The 16,245-nt window shown below is 44.6% G+C and overlaps 2 protein-coding genes across 2 annotated transcripts; one reads left to right on the top strand and one right to left on the bottom strand.

The window, feature by feature from the left end:
• The first annotated feature begins 552 nt into the window (after positions 1–552).
• LOC125550781 (atherin) lies at positions 553–3,811 on the top strand. Its single transcript, XM_048713870.1, has 2 exons — positions 553–1,650; positions 3,281–3,811. Exons 1-2 carry the CDS (start codon positions 719–721, stop codon positions 3,345–3,347), a joined length of 999 nt encoding a protein of 332 aa, XP_048569827.1. The 5' UTR covers positions 553–718; the 3' UTR covers positions 3,348–3,811.
• A 1,077-nt stretch (positions 3,812–4,888) lies between these two features.
• On the bottom strand, positions 4,889–15,466 carry LOC125550780 (uridine kinase-like protein 3). Its single transcript, XM_048713869.1, has 16 exons — positions 15,140–15,466; positions 14,365–14,547; positions 14,149–14,240; positions 13,851–13,920; positions 13,636–13,751; positions 13,167–13,263; positions 12,535–12,614; positions 12,130–12,324; positions 11,935–12,018; positions 11,802–11,862; positions 9,036–9,096; positions 8,571–8,664; positions 8,426–8,498; positions 5,888–5,970; positions 5,234–5,424; positions 4,889–5,092 (listed from the first exon to the last, which is right to left on the bottom strand). The coding sequence occupies exons 2-16, from the start codon at positions 14,525–14,527 to the stop codon at positions 5,083–5,085; spliced, it is 1,470 nt and encodes a 489-aa protein (XP_048569826.1). The 5' UTR covers positions 14,528–14,547; positions 15,140–15,466; the 3' UTR covers positions 4,889–5,082.
• Between the last annotated feature and the right edge of the window lie 779 nt (positions 15,467–16,245).

Below are 16,245 nucleotides of genomic sequence, written 5' to 3'. Positions count from 1 at the left end.
AATGAGGGTGACAATGCTGCCGCGGCTCTAGAATTTGAGAACATGTATGATCCTATCCAACTTTCGGACCAGAATCCAGCCACATTTGAGGAGTTTATTCAAATGCATCAACATACCGATCAACTCAAGAGCAGCTCAAGGAAAATCTGATTAAGTATCAGTGGACGGTGAAAGGGGGCAACAATATTGGGATGTAAATATTTAAACTTTTTAAATTTTGAACTAGTGTTGCATGTGGCTATTTGAACTTGCGTGCCCTTTGCATGCAACTATTTGATCGTGCGGATTGGAGAAAAAAATTCAAAAAACCGGATGTATGCGGCTACGATTGGATGTCGACCTCTCACATCTATGGCCGTGGACTGATCTCTTGTTCGTGGCCGGATGCGGGTTGTTTTTTGCAGGTTTCGTTGAAGACGCCCTTAGACTTTTTTTTTTTTGAGCCGGATGCCCTTAGACTTGCTTAACCGTATCACCGTGGCAACTGGCAAAGCTGGGCCGTGCAACGGCCGCAACGACCTTTAAAGCCAGTGTCCCGTCGGCATTCACTGCGAGCAGCGGTGCGTGCTGTTGGCGCCGAGCACACCTACGCCGTAATTCACCACCACTTCAACGGAGCCTTTAAAGCCCGCAAAAGGCTCGCCGCGAGCAAGCAAACCCCGTACCCACGTACTCGCCCCTCCATCCCTTTCCACACCGCTCTCTCCACCTCTCTCTCATGGCGAGGCGGTCGGTGCATCGGAGGCAGGAGTTCAGCTTCGCGGGGGACTCGCCGACGCCGTCGCCGTCGCGGGGCGCGCTGCCTCCCCGGCCGCCGGTGGCGGCGACGGCGAACCCGATGGCGCCGCGCGCGGGGGAGGAGGACTTCCGCTGGCTGCAGGCGTCGGGGCAAGGCTCGCCCGAGTCCGGCTCCGGCTCCGGCACGCCGTCGCCGCAGCTCTGGGCGCACCGTGAGCAGGACCACCACCACGACCGGCTCTACCCGGCCTCCGCCGGGAGCTCCCCGTCGCGCGCGCAGGCCATCGCCGGCTACCGCCGCGAGATGCTCGACCTCGTCCGCGGCCTCCCCGAGGCCGCCTACGAGCTCTCTCTCCGCGACATCGTCGAGTCCCGGCCATCCCCGCTGCCTCCTCCTCCACCACCACCACCGCCACCCCCGACCCAACCGTACGCCGTCGCTATGCAAGAACGAGGAGGCGGCGAGCCGAAGAAGGACGTCCCTGCGGCAGCCATAGACAACGACGAGGCCAAGAAACCGAGCGACAGCGGTGGCAAGAAACAGGGGAAGGTAAGAAAGCAGAGGACGATGGGGAGGACGCGAAGCCGGAGCATGGAGCGCAGCGTGAGCCTGGACACCGGCCTGCTCATCAAGCTCTTCCTGCCGCTCTCCGGCGGCCGGAAGAAGAAGGTGTCGCCCAAGCCCGCCGCGGTCGCCCCCGCCAAGGACGGCAGGAAGAAGACCAAGACGAAGAAGAAGAAGAAGCAGGGGAAGAAGGAGGAGGAGGAGGAGTGGTGGAAGAAGAGCGAGTTCAGCCAGGCGGGCAGCAGCAGCGGCAGCAGCAACAGCAGCGCCAGCAGGAACAGTGGAATTGGAATTGGAAATGGAAATGGCGGCAGCGATCCAAAAGCTCCGACCAGGAGTAGGAGCAGGTAAACTTTTTTCTACTTGCTTCCTTAGAACTGATTTTTACTTCTGGATCGGTGATAAAAAAATCTACCAACTTTGTTCTTCATTCATCTTTTGTGCAAAATAATAATAACATTTTTTTAATAAATTACTTGTGTTTATGGTGTAGTTACTTAGTTGTTCTTGTCCAGATATGAATTTACCAGTTTCTATAACATAATTTTGGAAGAAGAACACACACACAAAAAAAATCTTAGTTCAGATTCAGAAATGGTAAAATATTACTATCAGATGTAAGCATGTGTCAGCAAACACGTCAATGTGAAAATTTTACAGTATAGGCTGCTAGTGAAAGGCCAAAATTTAAGTGTGCCTTCCTTCTGGAAGTTCAGTGTGAAGTCATGACACTTGTTTGGGGCAGATCGGTCAACACGGCAAAGATAGGTCGTGGTTTGAAGTCCATCTTGTTTCATCACAGACCCAACTTAGCAGTCAATTCATTGTATCCGGCAGCCTTATTGGGCACAAGGAGCCATGACTTCACATGTTCAATTTTCCAAGTCTTCTCTCTGCTTTCTCATTTGTTACTTCCTTTTAGCAACCGACAGGAGCTGAAATATTTGTAATTTGTTACCAACCCCGGTATATTTCATTTTTAGATTGTACCTAGTACAAGAAAAGGCTATTTGTTTGGTCGTGGGCTGTTGAAATATTTGTACTGTCTAATGAACCGTTCAGATTTGCTTGCTCTTTTTATCGAAAAAGGCTTTCGCCCCACTTTATATTATAAAACAACGGCCCGAGCCAAACATCCAACAAGGTTCAAACACACACACACACACAAAGGTCTAGTACAGACATTATACAAAGGGTTACTGCTGAGGACACAGCTGAACAAGCCTTGAAGGAACACAAAAGGGCGCACACTCGGGGTGATCTAAAAAGGCTTGCTTGCTCTCTTTTGAACTCCGGGCATGACATTACTAAGGGCCAGTTCTTCTGGGCTTATGGGTGGTTGCAGAAATAAGTTGTCACATACCCAACTTATTCTGACAGTCCAACCTTAAATTTTATTCTAGAAGCCTACTCCCTCTGTAAAAAAAAATATAAAAGCGTTTAGATCACTAAAATGATGATCTAAACGCTTTTATATTTCTTTACGGAGGGAGTACTAATTACGTATAAGCTGAGTAGGGGCTGTCGGTCACCCAAAAGAATTGGTCCTAATAAAAAAGTGTGGCTTGTCATATTTACCCATATAATCTAATTGATTGCTGATTTTGCTTCATTGTGTCTGAATTGTGACACACCTTTGTAGGTTCGTTGTATAGGTTTGGTATTAGGCCAAAGTCACATGGGATCCAATCACACCTAATTTATGATCAAACGGATCTCCTGGGCCTTTCTTCCTATTGCCAACTTTGGCTCTTGTTCCTTTTTGAAAAAACACAAGTCCAGCGTCTTCTCACCTGAATCCCAATCATTGCACAAATGCTTTATGCCCTACTAAGCAACGGCTAATTTAATCATCATCTCCCCACTAAGAGATTAGAGCATATATCTAATAACTCAGCTCATGACATGACCTTGATCATACCAAACTACATTATTATTCATTCATGCTCTAACAGACTCCCGTTTGTGCTGGTGCAGAAAGAGAATCGGGTGCTATGGTTTCTTCGGGGCAAACAAGGGCAAAAATGGGGTCATCCAGGAATAAAACTAGGCAATTGCCAAGACCACGCGATCAGCTAATATGAACACCGGCATGGCGATCCTAACGACAATCGCTGCACACCTGCTCATGCATGCACAGAAATGGAGCTCATGGAATGGAAGCAAAAGGACTCGACGTGCATGCCTATAAACTGGTGCAAGATCATGATGTGACCACTGCCCGTGCACAGGACAGGTGGATACATCTTGCCCATGGAGAGGGCAGATGAGATCCAACAATGGTAGCACTGAAGTCTTGACTTTGTCACATGTGTTGTGCTTCTTTCTCTTTATTTTGGAGGAATATATGTTGTATTCTCTCAGACAGTCACATCTCTAGCTTGTACTATCCCTTGTTTGTACATGTTTTTATAGTCCTTTTTTTGTTTTTTGTCTGTAGTAGTCAAACAGAAACAAACGATTCACAGATAAGTGTGGAGGATGATGATGCTCCATGGCACTTGTTTAGTTTTCTTCTCCTTTCGTGGGCCTGCCTCTCTTGACATATGACTTACCAAATGGCCAAAAGATCAATGCCAAGATCCCATCAGATATCCACTGGTTAAAATACGAACGCCTTTTGTTGGACTTATGATTTGTTCAAATGAAACGGAGAGCGGAAAGAGGAGATTGGTCTCTTTTTTATTAAACAGGGTGGATGGAGAGATTAGTTATTGATCTAGTGCGTGGACCCAAGCAGAATCTAGCCGTTTAGGATTGTAATCATAGCTCAGATGATAAGGAACTTTTAAGTTGTTATTTCCATTTACCTGCCTTTTGAGTTAAGAAACATTACTGGTTTATGGTTGCGCTGGGAGTGCAGTAGCAAATACACGAGCATCATGAACCAAAAATTTACCATACACGGAATATAGCAAATCTATATCTTCAGTTGCAAATATCCTCAAGAAACATGGTAAAGTATATCACATGAGCAATCTTTCAAAAACTATCACCAAATTTTCTACTCTTAAGGAGAAACTTTTTTCGAAGAACTCGACGTAATGTGCCTTATGGCTAATATTTTGCTAAAATAGCTTTCAAGATGGTAAGCATGCCTGAGTTCAGTCATGATAGAAGCAAAAGCAAAAGTTGCGAACCAACCTATATAGAGGGACAGTGATATCCCAACCCATCAGAGTTCAAATTCTGGTGCTCGCATTATTCTCAGATTTATTTCAAAAATTTCGGCAATGCGCTTTCAATGAGGGAAGACGTTCCCATCAACGACAAGGCGCATACAATGACTTTGTAAATCTCATGATATGCCGGTGCGATGACTTCATAAATCTTAAGATGATATGCCGGCTCAATCTCTCGAAGATGCTCATAGAGGTAAGATGTGCATGTGTGCATTGATAGGCGAGAGTGTATGCGCATATTTATGAGCGCTTGCGTCTGTACTGTGTTCAGAAAAAGAAGCAGAAGCAAAAGTTAAGAGTCGCCGTATTTCATAACAAAATCATGGGGAAGAGGTGAAAAACATTACAAGCTAGTATATCAAACAGAATAATCTGTGAACAGAGCCTGGAGAAGAGATTGGTATTGGGTGCATGAAAAATATGATATTGTGCCATTTATGTCAAGTGAATGTCCGTTTGGAACGTTCTCATGATATACAGTTTCCGCTAGTGAACATAACAGTACTGACATCCGAGAGTTTAGGAATATAAAAATAAAATTTCTCAAAAAGAATTTGAATAATGCCATAGGCAGGAGGTGGCATGTGTGGGCAATTCTCACAAAAGCCTGCACAGTTTCAAGAGGGAAATGGTTAACTCTTAGCATGACAGGTGATGAGATATGCACAGACGCACCGGTAAAGTGATAAAAGCTTGGATCTGATAAATGACCTAAAACAGTCGACAGCAAAAGAAACATCAAACTCACCCTACACGGTTTTTGTCATCTGCGAAGAAGGGCGTTGATGACTGATAATCATCTGTTCCAAAGTATCTATCCCCAAACTCACCCATCCCAGGGATGACACGGAAATCATCATTCAGACCAAGCTCGATCTCTGATGTCACAATCTTGACCCTTGGGAATCTCTTGCTGACTACATGCACCCCTTGGGGAGCCTGGGATAACAGCAAACAGTTTCAGTGGTGAGTTATCTGCTCTTCACCTACTAATGTACTAACTGCAAATGTAATGCGCAAGTCAACAACGCTATCATGTCGACAATGAGAAATTTAACCAGACTGCACTTGATGACATGATATGTCTCTGAAAATAACATATTTCTTCTCCAGAGTCGGCTTTAGTACATTGAAACCATAACCAGCAGTCAATACAAAGTGAAAAGAGCCAAAGGCCAGCAACAGAAGTGAGAACCACCCACTAAACCAGTTTCTAGCCATCATCGTTGTTCTGCTCAATAGTCCGCAGAGCCAATATAAAAGGTTGGCAATTGCACTAGAGATAGTCATTAACTAGCACCTGTAGAGACCTAATTGCTTGTGCAATGTATAAAAGAATTCAAGATGTCTGATATACTCAAATAAAGGAAAAGAAAGATACTCCAGACTTCAGAAGACATACTGATATAAGATTGAGGAATATAATATTTGCTTCTTGTACACGCTTCTCCAAGAGAAGAGAGATAGCTTGAACAGCTGAATTTCCTGGCAATGATCAAAAGGGAAAAGATGATTAGATGGGATTAACATCCAGTAGTTGAGCACGTGTGCTTAATTGACCAATCTCCTTCCCTCAGTGACACAACTGAAACAAAAGATAGGAGGACTCGGAGTTACGGGGAATCAATTGATGCATGCTACTTACTAGAAATACAGAAAACTTATATTTTTCAAAAATACTTTCAGCCAATCAAAATAGTACATGAATTTATTCTTATAGGAGGAAGAGGTAATTCAAGTTGGAGGAGAGAGGGTGAGCGATCAACTTCACAAATCTTGGAGTGCTATCTTTAGCCAATCAGGCCATTAATTCTTGACTTAAAAATTATGCTTTCACTTCAAGCATGTGCTCGTGCATAAATATGTAAAGTGTACACTCTCAACTCTCAAGACAGGGTCAACAAGGTATATATTGACTCTCAAGACAGGGTCAACAAGGTATATATTGACTCTCAAGACAAAGTACACACTGAGAACAGCACCAGAGAACAACAACAACAACAACAACAACAACAACAACAACAACAACAACAACAACAACAACAACAACAACAACAACAACAACAAAGCCTTTAGAGCATCTCCAATAGATGGTCCAAATGTAAAAATAACTAACTTTTGGACCGTCTGGGGCAAAAAACGCTGCTCCAACAGACGGTCCATATGCAAAAAAAAATTGGACCGCAGCCTCCTCGTGATGTAAAATGCAACACCTCGCGATGCAAATATACATCACGAGATGCATCTGGTCCAAAACCAGCCGCCGCCCGCGAACACCCAACCGCCACTTCATTTCCGTTCCCGCCCGTCCGCCGCCCCGCCGCACGCCGCCCACATCAGATCCGGCGCCGCCCCGCCCCCCGCCGTTGTTTCCACGCCGCCCCGCCCGCCGCTGTTTCCACGCTGCCCCGCAACCCGCCAACCGCCGCCCCGCAGCTCCCCACCGCCGCCCCCCAACTACGCCCCGCACGCCGCCGCCGCCCCGCAGATCCGCCCTGCTCCGTCCGCCACCGCCGCCCCGCATTACCGCCCCGCCCGGCTCCGTCCGCCACCGCCCCGGCCGCACGCCGCTCCCGATGGCGCCGAAGAAGACGCCGAAGGGCAAGTCGGGCTTCTTCGGTGTGAGGCAGAAGCCCTCCGGCAACTAGGGTGTGGAGTTCACCGACGCCGGAAGGCGTTGGTGGATCGGCACGTACCCCTCCGCCCACGAGGCCGCGCGTGCCTACGACGTGGCGGTGTGGCGTGCCGAGAGGCCTCGGTCGCACCTCAACTTTCCAGAGATCAAGAGTCAGGCGGAAGCGGAGATGCTTGTGCCGCAGGGCATCAACATGAAGGAGATCACGACGAAGAAGAAGAAGACGAAGAAGCCGGCGGTTGTCGTCAGTGCTGGCGAGACCGATGAGGAGACGATGGCGAGGTTTGCTCGGGAGCATCCGAAGTACGTCCAGGCCGAGATGGAGTACTACTGGAAGCGTGAGGCGGAGCAGAAGAAGAAGGGGCCGAAGGAGGATGAGGCCGGTCCCTCGACGGTGATCCCCATCGAGTCCTCTTCCGAGGAGGACTGGGCAGACTTCTTGGAGGAGGAGGAGGAGGAGGGGTGCGACGACCCGACGAAGGAGGAGTTCTGGGAGCAGTTCCGTAGCTCCGATGAGTAGTTTATCTAGTAGTTCTCGGAGTAGTTTATCTAGTAGTTGAAGTTGATGTATGAAACTATGTTGAAGTTGATGTATGAAACTATGTTGAATTTGATGTTTGAACTATGTTGAATGGACTAGTAGTATGTCGTTTTACATCTTCATTTTGGACCATCTATTGGAGTTGCTCTTTTGGACCATCAATTTGGACCATCTATTGGAGTTGAGCTTTTTTCGGAGCCCCAAAACGCACTTTTTGACGGTCCAAATTTTACATCTCCGGTTTTGGACCGCCAAAATTTGGACCATCTATTGGAGATGCTCTAGTCCCAAACAAGGTGGGGTAGGCTAGAGGTGAAACCCATAAGATCTCGTGACCAACTCATGGTTCTGGTACATGGATAGCAAGCTTCCACGCAACCATTGTTTGTTACTTCATCCACGTGAGAAGATAAACGAAATAACATGAAAAATAATACTTCATTCACGTGAAATGACATGAAAAATATGTGTTATTTATCTATCACGTGAAATCATCATGTGAAATAAAATAACATGAAATAACATCTTGTTTGTTACTTCATTCACGTGATGGAGTACTACGTATTTACTACTCCTGTGGAGTAACAAACACAAGTTTCCTACTCAAAGTGCTTTACAAAAACAAGATGAGTGCTAACACTTCAACAGGAAGGGTACCGAGAGAGAGAGAGAGAGAGAGAGAGAAAGAATTTATAGTTTCATAATTCATTCACGTGAAAAAATGTGTGCTGCAGTAGACAAATATGTATGAAATATCAACAAACCTGTTCCCAATATGGGGTCCAGCAACAGAACATGCCTTTTTGCGATATCTTTGGGTAAATTGTGATAGATGAGCTGTGAGGACAGTTATAAAACTTAGTAACTTGACACGCCTAGCATATAATGCAAAAGTGGATTAAACCAAACCTGTTTCCCATCATCTCCTTCCCTGTGAATAAGAATCTTCCCAATCTTTATACCTTTACAGCATGCCCGCAGAGCATTCTCCATACTTTCGCCACTGGAACACAATTTGTGACGAATCACTAACACAATGATGTTTCATTCAAAGTTGTATCACATGTTTTGTTCATAGATGCCTTATAATAATGGACTGAAATACAGACCATAAGTGGTTTAATAAAGCATGTTTAATTGATAATTCACCTATGAATGAAGGCTCAAACCCATATAGCAAAGCTAAAGGAGACTGAAAACTGAGTTCCCAGCATAATAGTCTGGAGCATTCATAAACTACAATTGCATTGTTTTGCACAGACTGTCCCAGGTATACGTATTAAGGAACTTTTGTCTCTGTGTGAGTGCCAAAGTTGTTCGGTCATTTTGAGCCTCAACAAAGCAATGGTTAAAATATTTTGGAAGAGTTGGTACCTCCTAATCACTGATATCCCACATAAACTTTTTGAGAAATCCACACCAGTGTAAACAGATCCTGCATGCATAAGAAAGTGCATAAGGACAAACATATGAACTACTAACAGGAGAGAATACACATGCAAGTAACTCCAGCAGACAGTATTATTAGAAGAAAAAGGAATTATGGAGATGGATAAACTATTGTCCCTGTACGAGCTAGTAGTATGCATGTTTGTAACAACTAGCAACCATACCGTTGTTCTCCCATAAATGCCAAAACCATGGAACTGCGTGTAAGCAATCATTTGCTAAACAGGGATGATAAATCGCCGGCTAAGTATTTAAGTCATTTCAGATTAAGATAAGATATCAAGACTTGCCACATTTCAGCAATCTAGTTGGTTGATATCTAGGATAAGTATTACATGAGCTGAGAGATGCGAGCAATGTGGTTACTTTGAAGTCAAATATTTCTACAAGAAACTGAGAGGCATCGCCCATCAGGGGGGTTAGAGGATTTGGTCAGCCTGGATCCCTGTTACAACTAAGATATCCTTGTAGCCAATAAGCAATGGTGCACCTTCTGCGCAGAGAATGGAAAATGACGAATCTTATGTGGTACTAAATTCCCAATGAGGTGCATTTTAAAAGGCAGCTTCAAAGAAGCAATTGCAAGGCACAGGATTAAATCAGGAGATGGCCCAGAAGGAGCTCCTCCAATATGACCAGGAGATGGCCCGGAGCTTCTTCAGCCATGGTTATACTAGATTGATATCCTAGCATTTCTGTAGAGCTGAAGTTGTTTTTTGTCGGTATTAGAGCATCTCCAATAGACGGTCCAAATGTAAAAATACCTAACTTTTGGACCGTCTGGGGCAAAAAACGCTGCTCCAACAGACGGTCCATATGTAAAAAAAATTGGACCGCGGCCTCCTCGTGATGTAAAATACAACACCTCGCGGTGCAAATTTACATCACGAGGTGCATCTGGTCCAAAACCAGCCGCCGCCCGCGAACGCCCAACCGCCAGTTCCTTTCCTTTCCCGCCCGCCCGCGCCCGTCCGCCCGCCACAACCCGCCCGGCCGCCTTCTCCACCGCCGCCGCAGCCGGTGGGCTGACCCACGTGGCCGCCGCCGCTGCCATCTCGCCCGCAACCGCTGCCATGCCGCCGCCCCCCGCCCGCCACCGCGCCGGCGGCGAAGCCGGCGAAGGGACGAGGCGGCGGAAAACGGCCGGCCAACCGCAGCCGCAACCCGACCGATAGTTTTACGCGGACGGTGAAGGTCTCCAAGGCGGCCGCGGCGGCTCGGGGCGACGACTCGCAACCGGTGCGGCCGGCGGCCTCCTCCAGCAGCCACACATCCATTCCTCAACCTCCCCCGCCGCCACCGCCGGCCGTGGAGGAAGATGTGGCCACGCCGACGGCCACCGCCTCCAACATGTTCGACGAAATGTCGCAAAGGTATAAATTTTCCGGTTGTGCTCTCGTTTGTTGTTTCAAATTGTATGTGTTCTTGATTGTTTGTGCGTCCAATTGTAATCTTGATGATGAAGCTTTCATGCACGCGACAAATGTGGCAAATGATGATTACATGTATGCGTCACAAGAATATGAAACCCAATATGATGATGACAATCTTGATGTGGATGATGAGGGCTTTGTTGTCAAGGGAAGAAGTGGAAATTATACCACCGCGGAGGATGTGTTGATATGCACCACTTGGAAGAAAATCTCTCAAGATGCAAGCGTTGGAAGCGACCAAATGGTGAACACCTATTGGCAACGCATCAAGGAGTACTTCGATGAGCGCAACACAAGTGGTCACTTCCGTTTGAGCGACTCTCTACGCGAACGTTGGTCCACCATCAACGCCGAATGCCAAAAGTGGGCCGGTTGCTTGTCAAACGTTGCTCGCATGAACCCAAGTGGTTGTGATGATCGTACCACGGTTCACAACGCGGTGGTGTTGATGACCCGCATGAGTAATATTCATGTGCATTTCAATTTCTAGGGCAAAAAACTTTGATTGAGACGATGCTCTTTTGGTAGAGGGATTTGATACTATGATGGTGATGCACTTTTGATTGAAACTATGATGATGATGCACTTTATTTTCAAATTTTTGATGCTATTTCAAGGCAAAACCGCGGCTGAACAGTGGCTGGCAGCAGCCGTGCGGCCGTTTTCAGATTTTTACATCTTTGGTTTGGACCATCTATTGGAGTTGCTCTTTTGGAGCATCAATTTGGACCATCTGTTGGAGTTGAGCGTTTTTCGGAGCTCCAAAATGCACTTTTTGGCGGTCCAAATTTTACATCTCCGGTTTTGGACCGCCAAAATTTGGACCATCTATTGGAGATGCTCTTAGGTGTTTTTCCATTGCTCAAAGATAAATGGATAAACAAATCATGAGTAGTTCCAAAAACTCTCAACTAACTAAATGCTTGACACGAATTTTAGCTACGTGGCGAAAACATATACTCACTGCATAATAAAAACAAACAAGAAATGCACTTAAGAAAATGATCACAATGGAAGTTAATAGATGAAATTAATGACTGCAAGCAAGTACAGGATACTCCAAATAATGCGTACTTGAATTAGATGGAAAACTATTATGACAGAACTTATCCAATGATGTATTTCTAGAAATTCAGTACGTATGCAAACTTCAGTACGTATGCAAACTTGCAGTGAGTAAATCCAAAATGCATTTGAAGAGGCAACTTGCATACACTACAAAAGTACATGGGAAAGACCACCATGCTATACTACTTACCAGTTGGAGTAATGACCTGCTTTTCCCTGAAAGGAAGATGACCAAGGCCATGCTCGACAACCTATTTTACACAGTGAAATTCAAGACACGACTCATACAGAAGAAAAATGTTCACATGCTTGTACATACTAACCAATCGAATTAACCGATCAGCATAAAATATGAAATCGTGTGTCGTAGTGGCAGCATCTCGTATTATTGTGTGCATGCCTCGTATCTGAAGGAAAGAAGCATTAAGATCCAAATAGTTATGCACCATACAAAATAGAGACTTGCAATACACATGCAGTTTATTATGGAGACATCAAAAGGTAAGCACATTAGATACCTGGTAAGTAGTCTGAATAACATATAAATTTGGGTGTATTTTACATAGATCATTTTGACCAAGTTTAGTGCGAATATGCTGAACGATTAGGTCAATTGCCACACTGTTATCTGCGCCTCGTGGGATGATAATATCAGCATACTTCTTTGTGGGGAGAATGAAGTCTTCAAAAGCTGTCTTTACAAACTTCGAGTACTGCCAAAAAAAAGTTGCATGAAATTCCAAAAATGAAATAAATGTACAGAACATGTGTAGTTAGCATAGACACTTTTGTGACACCTTAATTCAAGTAAACTTGTAAACTTACAAGAAAATTTGTTGTAATTAGTGTGCTGAATGTTGCTAAACACAATACCAGTAACATATTATAGACAAGGAAAATGGTGATATCTGAGGCTAAGCAACCTGATCTAACACAGCTATAATATCTCTACCCTTCTCAATGGTATCACGACGGATCCTCCTTGTTAATCGCACATCAGCATCTGAAAGAAAAATGCAAAAACAATACATGATAAACTAACAGGATGGAATGGATAGGGTTACAAAGAAACTGTTTGCGTAAAAAAAAGCTCTACTGATAGAGAATTCAAAGTAGGTGACTGAACTAAATGCTGGACAACAAATCTCTCGAATTTATCATTTACTGCAACGAAGTGCTAGCCTTGATTATGCACATTGCTGCAGTTTGTGCAGCATGCCCTTGGAGATATTTATGGTGTTAATAACGACTGCTTCTTATTAAATATGCCAACTACTGCAAAACCTTAAGTACGTTGTATATGAAAATAAACAAGAAATTACTCAAAATTTATTGTAAATTGATAAGAAATTAATGATAATTTATACTAAATTTCCAAATTGAATGGACCAGGAGAGGAACACATGTGTGCCATTAAATATTATGAAATATTGACATTCCACATGAAAAACATGAATGTGAAACTAAATGTCCTGGCCATGAGCCACAGTTGGATGTTGCAAGGCATAAAAGAGACTGATAGAGCAAGATCAGCTTAGGATGCAAATATCAGTACCTGTATCAACGAAGATCTTCATGTTCATTAGATCCCGGACACGTGAATCATGGAAAAGTAGAATTCCTTCCAAAATTATTACATCTGAAGGATTAACCTGACAACAGTCACAAAAGTAGGGATGCTCTCATAAATAAAGTGGTACAGTCGTACAGATATGAATAAGTGGCGTACGATATTTATAAGCACTCAGCAATAAATTAACTTCTTGGAGAGAACATTTCAAGATGAACTCTATGTTATGAAATAAGGTGCTTGCACAGAGTGTGTGAGCTAACACTTACGGCACTACATATTTTACATAATAGTTTTGGGAGGAAATTATTCTGGAGAGACTACAAAATTTCAGTACGATCTGCAAATATTGATTACAAACCTAATTTCATAGTCCGAAGTCTCATAAAGCACAGGACTGGGAGAGCCTCATCCTACCAGGTGAGTATGAATAGCACCATATGTATAAAATTACCTTTCTTGCACATGAGATGCTCTTATGTGTTTTGAAGTCGTAGCTTGGAATGTCAACAGCTTTACCATGTTTCAATTTTTCCATACAAGAGAGTAGTAAATCCGTATCAAATGCATCTGAAATTAGGAAAGGAGCAGCAGCAGTAACAAAGTCAGAGCACATCTCCTGTGAATGGCACAAAAAGACATTACGTTCTCATGAAACATGTGTTATACCTGGATGATCAAAGTTATAATCATGAACATGGACCAGTTCCTCATCAGACAGTCCGTAATAAAATGACTCCTGCAACATTTGAGATCAACATTCTTATTGCTTGCAAGATTGTACACAGCGTATGGTGACAATAAAATATCTAGCAAGGGGAAGTGGATAAATAAAAAACTGAATGCATAATTGAGGACACTACACATTTATAAACCAAAAAAAATGAACTATTAGTGACTTTGTTATAAGAAAAAATGGATAGTCGTAATATCACAAGAAGCGCAGTCAGAGCTGTAATACACAAACCTGAGTAACAACAACTACACGCTGATCGCATAGCTGATCGATGATCATTTTGCAAACAGTACTTTTACCTGAAGATGCACCTCCAGCAACACCTTCAACACAAACAAAATTATGGTGAGGCGCATTTGGGGGTAGAAAGGTTGTACTATGTAAGCAACTACAGTTTACTGAATTTCCGCCAGCAAATAGAGAGAGCAGAACCCATAGACCACTAACCAATAACAAATGGTGCCTGGTGTCCATTCTCCAGGCCTGACGTCGTCGGTAGTTCCTCCGCCGACATGGAACCTTTCAGGTCCAGCTCGTGCAAACGGAGTGCTGGATGATGGACGCCAACCGCGGCAGCATTAAGCACTTCGCTTGTCGAGTACGATCCCATAGTGTTACTGTTCAACAAACCTACAGTCACCGGGATGTCAAACATGGAGGTCATCCAAATTTGCAGAAGGTGACAACTAGAAACAGCAAACAGACATGTGCTCACAAATCATAAGAAATGGAGGCTTCACACTATAATGGACTTTTTTAACCAGGGACGAATGTTTTGCTAAACTCTCAAGAGTTTCAACCGATCTATTACCACAAGAAACGCCAGCCTGCTATCCGACAGTTACCCGGTGTTACGAACAATTCAGCCAGCTTATTCACACAATCATATGAACAGGAACTAACTGATTCGTAGCAAGATAGGCACAAAGATCAAACGCAATTTTCCAGATTAAAAAATAATTCAAACGCCGATGCGCCCACACCTACCGCCGAGGGCACATACCGCAATGACAGATCTGCCAACGATTAATTAGATCACTGGGGCGCCATGAACGGACGGATTAGATTATTAGGGGACCACGCCAGCGCACAAATCCGCAAAGAAATGAACGAGGGACGGGAACGGTTGGGCTCTACTGCACGCGGCGACGGGAACGAAAAGATCCCGGAGATCGAGGCGAACTCGTGGAACAACCCCTGGAAGCAATCCAGAGCTACTTACCCAGAGGAGAACAAACCCAATGCGAGCCCGGGCAGACGGATCTCCGCGCCGCGTCAGTGCGGCGCCAGTCGAGTGAGGGCGGGGGCGGGGGCGCGGCGCCGCTCGACGAGGGAAGGCTCCGCCGGTGGAGGGAGGCCTGGCTCGCCGGGTCGGGGTCGCGCCGCCGCCGGCGGGAATCGGGGAGCCCGGAAAGAACAGGCGTCTTCGCGGCGGGATTTGGTGGGGAGATCGGAGAGGAGGAGGAGGGGTATTTGGCTGGCGCAGGGACAAGAACAGTGGTGACGAGGGGAACTTAGATTCTGCTGCGCGTTTTTAATAACCTATCGAGAAGAGATTCCATGTTATACGTGAGATATTTTCACGGGAAAATACGGAGTATGTTCGGTGGAAAACAAATTCGGGAAAATGAGCCCCTGAATGAGATGTGTGCTGGATCTAGACGATCGTCCGTTTGTTCCTTTTCGTGATCTCACCGCAGCCGTCAGGCCGTCTTCCTTCGTCGCCGTCTTCCGACGACCTTGGTTGTTGGTGATGAAAGAGGTCGTCGGATTTCACGCGTGTTGATTTTTTTTAAGTTTTTTTAGTCTGTTCAACTAACAATGGTGTGGTGGTGACGGCATCTTCATGGTGGATTTGTGCCCACGGTTTTCGTCGTTGCGAAGGTGTTTGCACCAGCGCTGGCGTGGGGCTTGGGAGGTAGCCCGGTGTAACATTCCAATTTTCAATTTGGATGTTATACATAGGTCATCATATGCATATCATATTTTACTTGCATTTTTTGTTGTAATCCTAGAAATATTAAACAACTCAAGGACCTAAGGAGAGAGTTGGGGATTTCATAAATTTTCATATTTGAATTGTTCTCAAATGAAAAAAAATGATTATTTTGATTTTAATATTTTTCTCTTCAATTATTTTCAATATTTAAATTAAAAGAAAGAAGATAATATGACTTCTTCAAAAAGAGAGGCAATTTTTTAAAAATTGCATTTTTAGGCCAGAAAAATGTTCACTTTGTTCTAAATAATAGGTTTAGATGGTGAAAATTGTTTTTGGCATTTTTTTTCTTTGGGCGAAATTATTTTTTAAAAATAATTCTTTCCTGC

This window comes from Triticum urartu, chromosome 4 (assembly GCF_003073215.2).
Source record: "Triticum urartu cultivar G1812 chromosome 4, Tu2.1, whole genome shotgun sequence".
Lineage (NCBI taxonomy): Eukaryota > Viridiplantae > Streptophyta > Magnoliopsida > Poales > Poaceae > Triticum > Triticum urartu.
Note: the sequence above shows the minus strand (reverse complement) of the source record. Positions and strands in the feature narration are given on the sequence as shown.

What these genes read in the sequence shown, in the direction of transcription:
- LOC125550781 (XM_048713870.1), top strand. Translation starts at nt 719, where the DNA reads ATGGCGAGGCGGTCGGTGCATCGGAGGCAGGAGTTCAGCTTCGCGGGG. An exon ending in CCGACCAGGAGTAGGAGCAG is followed by an intron (nt 1,651 to 3,280) that starts GTAAACTTTTTT and finishes GTGCTGGTGCAG; the next exon opens with AAAGAGAATCGGGTGCTATG.
- LOC125550780 (XM_048713869.1), bottom strand. Translation starts at nt 14,527, where the DNA reads ATGGGATCGTACTCGACAAGCGAAGTGCTTAATGCTGCCGCGGTTGGC. An exon ending in GCATCTCATGTGCAAGAAAG is followed by an intron (nt 13,264 to 13,635) that starts GTAATTTTATAC and finishes GACTGTTGTCAG; the next exon opens with GTTAATCCTTCAGATGTAAT. An exon ending in GAAGATCTTCGTTGATACAG is followed by an intron (nt 12,615 to 13,166) that starts GTACTGATATTT and finishes TTTTTCTTTCAG; the next exon opens with ATGCTGATGTGCGATTAACA.